Raw genomic sequence first — 7,658 nt, forward strand, 5'->3', positions numbered from 1 at the left:
AAATGAAAATCTTAATCCCAGTCTGAAAACTGGATAATGTGTCAGCCTCACGGACAGAAACTGGAAGTTGGTTCCACAAGAGAGGAGCCTGATAACTGAAAGATCTTCCTCCCATTCTGCTTTTGGAAACTCTAGGGACCGCGAGTTGGTCTGCAGTCTGAGAGCAAAGTTCTTTGTTAGGAAAATGGGGAACAATAAGGTCTGTAATATAAGATGGAGCTAGGTTGTTGAGAGCTTTGTAGGTTAGAAGTAATGTTTTGAATTAAAATCTGGATTTGACAGGGAGCCAATGGAGAGAAGTTAAAACTGGAGAGATATGATCTACTAACTCCTGGTCAACGCTCTGTGTGTGTTCATTAAAAGTAAAAGCAACACTCCAATGTTTTCAAATCTAATTTTAATAAAAAGGAGGAACTTTGAACACAGTTTAGAAAAAACATGAAAAACTATCTGGACACACAGAAGACAAACAATTAAAACCTTTTTTAGAATAACAAACGATGAGTAGAGCAGGAGTAGAACTGGGTCCTGGGTTCAGACGGTCAGCTGCTTGTTGGACACCTTCAGCAGGACCTGCTGGGCCACGGCCTTCTCAGCCTCCCTCTGGGTAGTGCTGGGATCAGGTCCTGGTGGGATCATGCACATCCCCTCGAAGGCTGCTCTCATCCCGGGGATGTGCACCTTGTAGGTGACGTGCAACAACCCATACAGTCCGGTGCTGCTGTAGATTATTTTATACACCGGCTGGCCCAGTCCAGAGCCCTCACACAGCAGACGGAGGAGCATCGATGGAGATTCTGCAAATGTCAATCCTCCCTGGGAGGAGGAGGAAGGAGGCGGAGGATGGAGGGGGGCTTTAGGTCCCCCCATGGCTCTGCAGAAGCCAGGAGGGGGACACTGGGAACGAGCCAGGCGTGGAGGCTGGACCGAGGGCAGCAGACTCTTTGGAGCATTCTGCAGACATCGAGACTTTGCAGGGCTGGATTTCTCCACTGACAGCCACTTCAAGGACACGTTCAAGGAAAACGACTTCTTGAACCCTGGACAAAGAAACGCATCAATAAAAAGGCGGACCCTGACTATGGTAATATTTGTTTGTTAGCAAAATATCTCACAAATCACTGGGTAGATTTTAGATCAACTCTCAATAAGTAATAATTTGAAGTACACTAGTCCCTCGCTACTTGGGCGGCTGTGGATGAGTGGTTAGAGCAGTCGTCCTCCAGTGCAAGAGTTGGGGGTTTAAATCCACCAGCAGTCACATACTGAAGTGTCCCTGGGTAAGACACTGAACCCCTCGTTGCCTCAGATGTGTGTCCCATCAGTGTATGAATGTGATCTAAAGCTCTGATCAGTCTCTTTAGAATGATTTGTTCAATTAGCTTTGTAGAGATCCAGTAGAGTGCTGGATGAATGGGTAAACGAGGCACAGATTGTCGTGTAAAGAGCTTTGAGTGTCTTGAAACTATAGAAAGATGCTGTATAAGTGCAGTCCATTTACCATTTAAAGAAACATACCCTGACCAGCAGAGTACCATGACCTTAAGGAGGTATTCTAAAAGCAACATCTCTCCCACCTCGCAGACCCTATGATTGTGCCATGAACCTCATTCCTGACTTTACTCCACCTAGGGGCAGCCTATACTCTTTCTGGTCCAGAACACACTACCATGCAAAATTATATCAAAGATTCCCTTCAAGCTGGCATCATCAGGCCTTCAGCGTCCCCTGCTGGGGCAGGGTTTTTCTTTGTTGGCAAAAAAAGACGGTTCTCTCAGGCCCTGTATCGACTACACAGGGCTCAACAAGATCACTATTAAGAATAAATACACCTTGCCTCTCATGTCAACAGCATTCCAACTCATTCAAGGAGCCACCACGTTCACCAGTACGACTAGCCATACTGGACAAAAGAAGGATGTACAGACCCACGTGCGCAAATGTATGACTCACATGCAAGACTGAATGAGCCGTGCAAGTAAGTTCATGTCTTGGATCTTATTTCTGTTTTTCTTTACAATTTGTATTTTTGTTGGATCTAACTGGGACCCTGTGTACATAGTTTCATTCCACCTCATGTACCACATGTGGTGTAAATGACAATAAAGACACCTTGACCTAAACAAGTAATTAACTGATCAGAACATTTAGTATTTATTTATTTTATACAGACAAAAATGATCAAAGTTATGTACAAATTGTGGTATTAGACTGAAAAAAACAAAAAAACAACATGAATACAAATAAATAAAATAATCCCATAATAACAGATTCAGGTAGAATAAACACTTTTGCACATTTTTGCTTTGTTTATTTTAGAAAACCTGAAACTAATACTTACAGTCTGTAATATACTGTATGTTAGAACATAGTAAAGCACTTCCAGTGCACAGCAGGTAGAAAATAGCATAAAATAACAAAGCTTGTGTATAAACTACTGTATACGTCTCATTTTAAAAATCAAATCAAAGTGATCAGAAATTAGTTTGTCACATACTGATCCCTTTCTCGGACTGACTGGTGCATCCAAACGCAGCACAGCCATGGTAACCCAATCAACCTACAAAGGGTTTATTTAAGTATAAATTAATATATATAAATATATCGTACCACACAAAAAATATAGGGATATGTACAATTACACAGTAAACTTTTCTTTTGTTCCACCCTCAACATTTCAATTAGTATTTGTAATTTTCTTTCAATTATTTCTTACATCTGTTTATGTGTGATTGAACGGTGCATACAAAGACAGTCCGAGCTTTGTGGATTTACTAATTTAAACATGTGGGAACACCACCTGACAAAGCTAAAAAAAAAACTATATAATCATAATAAACAGCATGAAAAGCTCTGAGGTGTATTAGTATCTACACAGTAATAAGGCCGGTGGCGTTTTGTTAAAACACAATCTTATTTATCTTGAAGCCTTAGCAAAGCCCAGCCAAAGCCTTAAAGTCCTCCATCACCAAGCCTGGGTGTTAGTTTCAACATCAGCTGTACTACAAGCAGGTTGTTCATGCATTACAGGGCAAGGCAGGGCTTGCAGCCACACAGCTGCAATACAGTGGAATAAATGCTGAAAATTGTTTTATTTTTTATTAATTACTTTAATTGCATATTGTAATGATAGTGTGCACCTACTGTTTTTAGTTTGGAGCAAGCCTGGATGGAATGTTGGACTCAGCGCAGCTCCTAGAGATCAAGTGTCCCCTAAAGAGCTCCATGTCACTTTCAGAGATTCTATCGGCCAAATTGTGACATCAGATGTTTAGAAGATGGGAAGTACCTCATTCTTCCCAATGGGCAAAGTGGATACTACCTCCAGTTGAGTAAATGTTGCAACTTACAATCTATGAAATGATGTGACAGGTATTGGTAAACCATTAAAACAAACCCTAAGACATATCTTATATTTTTCTTCAGCTGACAGTGACGTACCTGGAGCTGCAAGCTGATTATCTGGACACGAATAGAACACCTGAATTGATAGATGAGGTTGTTGCAAAGACTCAGCTCTGCCAAAAATACCATGATCTCTTTACAATGCAGATAAATATTCTGCGTACTATATACACAACACATGACGAGCATGAAGCTAGGGAGAAAATAAGTCTTGATTGTTTTTATTAGTTTTATTAAAAACATAAGATTTCAAAACATAATACCCCCATTCAGACATATTAACACCATCCATACATCCATCCATACATACATACAGCATCTTGAGCAGGGAGGCTCAGACATCTCTTTCCACAGCCACCTCTTCCAGTTCTTCTGCGACAACTCCAAGGTGTTCGCAGGCCAATCAAGAGACGTAGTCTCCAGCATCTCTTCTTCGGTGGTTTATTGTAGTCCAGCAGTATGACTCGTATGACTCGAGTGCGAGACTGAATGAGCCGCGTGCGCATGTATGACCCGCGCGCGGCTCATTCAGTCTCGCGCGCAAGTCATACATTCGGCGTGCGTGTCATACGGTCTTGCGCGCGGGTTTGTACGTCCTTCTTTTGTCAAGTATGGCCAGTCATACACCAGCCTTGACCTGAGAAACGCATACCACCTGGTCTGCATCAGGGAGGGTGAAGAATGGAAAACAGCGTTCAACACCTCAGTGGACACTAGGAGTACTTGGTAATGCCATTTGGTCTCACCAATGCACCTGCTGTTTTTCAGGCATTAGTCAATGATGTGCTCAGGGACATGGTCAATCTGTATGTCTTTGTCTACCTTGACGACGTTTTGATTTTTTCCAAAGACATGTCATCAGATAACACATCAGATCTGTCCTTGTCAGACTGCTACAGATTAAACTGTTCGTCAAGGCAGAGAAATGTGAGTTCCACCAAGCACCCACCTCTTTTCTCGGCTTTGTGATCTCACCTAATCAGGTAACCATGGACTTTGGCAAGGCATCCGCGTTCAATGATTGTCCTATTCCTAAAGAAAGGAAACCGTTGCAAAGATTTCTAGGACTCGCTAACTTTTATAGAAAGTTTATCAAGAACTACAATTCTATTGCCGCTCCTCTGCATGCATTAACATCCTCTAAGACCAAGTTTATCTGGAACGGGGCTGCTGACCTTGCAATTAAGAGACTTAAAGAATTGTTCTCCTCTGCACCTATCCTCCATGTTCCCCAACAAACCCTTCATTGTAGAGGTTCATGCCTCTAGCATGGGGGTGGGAGCTGATCTTAGCCAGTGCAGCAACGAGGGGAGAGTTCACCCATGTGCATTTTTTTTCTAGAAGCCTTATTGCTGCGGAACGTAACTATGACGTGGGTGAACGTAAGTTGCTGGCTGTCAAGTTGGCCCTCGAGGAATGGAGACACTGGCTCAAAGGTGCCAAGGAACCTTTCCAAGCGTAGATGGACCACAAGGACCTTGAGTACCTCAGGACCGCCAAACTTTTGAACCCCAGGCAAACCAGGTGGGCTCTTTTTTTTGCTTCAATTTTATATTGTCTTACAGACCTGGGACTAAAAACACAAAACCCAACACTCTGTCTTGCATCTCTGAGGGGGATGGTACTTCCAATATGAAGACAGAGGTTGAATTCATCTTGCCAGACAACGTCCATCTATCCATGATCCAACTGGAATTGGACCTCCGGCAGGGCAATCAGGTCCAACCTCCTCCACCCAAATGTCTAAGGGGTTGGGTGTTTGTCCCAAACAACAAAATAAAAGAGGTACTGGAGCGCTGTCACAACTCACACAACTCGCATATAATTTGTCACCCCAGGATCGCCTAGTCAGGTCACAATTTTGGTGAAAAGATCTGGATAAAATTGTTAAGCATTATGTCTTGCCTTGCCCCTCATATAACCAAGCCAAATCCTCTCGTTGTCCTCCAGCAGGGTTGCTTCACCCTCTGTCTGTCCCATCTCATCCCTGGTCACACATCTCCATGGATTTTGTCACTGGTCTGCCTCCCTCCTCAGGTCATACGGTCATTCTCATTGTCGTTGACTGTTTCTCCAAGATGGTTCACCTCACCCCTCTCCCCAAGCTCCCATCCGCCAAAGAATTAAGCGACATCGTGGCCAGAGGGACATTTAGACTGCGTGGCATCCCCAATGATATAGTTTCTGATCGGTGGCCTTAATTCATTTCCAAATTCTGGAAGGAGTTTTGTCTCCTCTTGGGCATCTCTATAAGTCTCTCCTCATGATTCCATCCCCAGTCCAACAGCCAATCAGAAAGGGTTAACCAGGAGGTGGAGACCAAGCTACGCCTGCTTTGTGAGGGGAACCTCAGTATATGGTTGTCCAATCTCCCCTGGGTAGAGAACGCCATCAACACTCGTCCCTTGTCTACATCAGGTCTGTCCCTGCTTCATGTTATTTTTGATTTCCAACCACCTTTGTTCTCTGTCCAGGGGAGAGAAGCTCACGTCCTGTCAGCCCACCAAGCAGCCATATGGTGCCAATGAACCTGGAAAAGGACCATAAGGGCCCTCCTCAAGTCCAATGCTACCTATGTCAGGGGAGCCAACAAGCGCTGGTCCACCCAACCAGATTATCAGGTGAGCCACAATGTCTGGCTCTCTACCAGAGATCTTCCCCTATGGGTGGAGTCCCGTAAGTTGGTTCCCCGATTCAATGGCCCTTTCCCTTTAACGAAGATAATTAACCCAGTAGCCGTCTGTTTTCAACTGCCCATCTCCCTTACGGTTCACCCCATCATCCATGTCTCCCACTTGAAACCCTTTTTACTGTCCTGGTTCAAGCCCACCTCCAGTCCCCCTCCTCCCATCGGACTTAGTGATAGTTCCCCTGCTTAAACCATCAGGAGACTCCTCCGCTCCAGGCGGTGGGGTTGAAGGCTCCATTATTTGGTTGACTGGGAGTGGTAGTCTGGAGAAATGCTCTTGGGTTCCAGCCCGCCATATTTTGGATAAGAACCTCATCAGACAGTTTCATTTTTCCTATCCTGATCAACCTGGTAGTTCGTCAGGTGCTGGACCTTAAGGTGGGGGTTCTATCATGTTTTACCCCCTTCTCCTGCCTCAGTTTGTCATGTTTCATGTTTTTGTTTTCCCTGCCAAGCATTTCCAGCTCCTGTCATTCATTCACCTCCACTCTGCACCACGTCCCATTCTTCAATCGGCTCATGTTCTCCACCTGCTCTCTACCCATAAGCTCCCTTCCTTCCCTCATTCAGCGCCAGATTCTCAAACCTTGTTAGTAGTAGAAATCCAGCATTCATAGTCTTGTCCCTCACCTTGCCATAAACCCTTGCCTGCCTTTTGATTCCTCACCTTGCCTGACCCTTTTGGATTTTGTCTGCTCATCTGATCATGGTAAACAACTCTGTGCTCCCCTTTTTTTGACTACGGATTACGATTTGGCTCTGGCATCTGCTCTCTGCTTCCATATGCTTGACCCCTGCTACGACCATCAGACCACGTATCTGGATTTCCCCTGCCTGGACCACAACATTTTCAGTCTGCTCCGCTTTAGCAACTCACTTTGCATTGCATGCGTGACGTCACAGGCTCCAGCGCGACAAAAGCTCCTGCCTCGCCATCAAGACAGGTTAGTGAAAACCCAAGTATCTATCTGTACTTCCAAGATTAAGCCAAGTTCACTAACACTTCTGTCTTGACAGATTGGACCTGGCCCAGGACCCAGACCTCCACCTGAGATTATTTCATTACAATAAACTATTTTAAACCACTCTTGGTCTTGGTGGTGTTGTGCTGATCCAAAGTGGTTCTTGTCAAACGAGTGTTAAAACAGGTTAAAATTGTAGCCGTTTACTTAGATTATTGGGGTTGGACAAAGTTAAAAATATTTCAGCCATTATATTGGTTATCAGCACTAGCCTTCCCCTCTTAATATCGGTATAGGAGAGAGCCAAAACTTCCATATCAGTCGGGCTCTAGAATTTACACATCGAGTCTGTCAGCAAAGAAGTTTATCAGGTAAAATCAGACTTTGTACTCCGCAGTGTTTCCCCTACCATTATACAAGTGGGACGCCCTGCCCTGTCAACAGAAACGGACACCCAGGCTAAAAATGCACTAGCAAAATGCTACCGACATACCGTGCCCCCTCGCCCCAATCAATAAAAAAACAGCAGCAATGTAACTCTAAGCTAGCAGGCGGGCAACACTGACGTAACAACCCCCCCCCCCCCCCCAACCCACCGACAC

The 7,658-nt window shown here is 44.6% G+C and overlaps 1 protein-coding gene across 1 annotated transcript in view; it reads right to left on the minus strand.

Moving 5' to 3' along the window:
• Positions 1-456: 456 nt before the first annotated feature.
• The window catches only part of dnd1 (DND microRNA-mediated repression inhibitor 1), a 57,102-nt gene continuing 49,900 nt past the window's right edge, over positions 457-7,658 (minus strand). The window contains exon 5 of the mRNA XM_037675105.1: positions 457-1,040. Coding sequence (XP_037531033.1) covers positions 535-1,040 — 506 coding nt within the window. The 3' untranslated portion in view covers positions 457-534. The remainder of the gene's footprint in view (positions 1,041-7,658) is intronic.

The sequence above is a fragment of the Nematolebias whitei genome, chromosome 4 (assembly GCF_014905685.2).
Source record: "Nematolebias whitei isolate Nwh7 chromosome 4, NemWhi1, whole genome shotgun sequence".
NCBI lineage: Eukaryota > Metazoa > Chordata > Actinopteri > Cyprinodontiformes > Rivulidae > Nematolebias > Nematolebias whitei.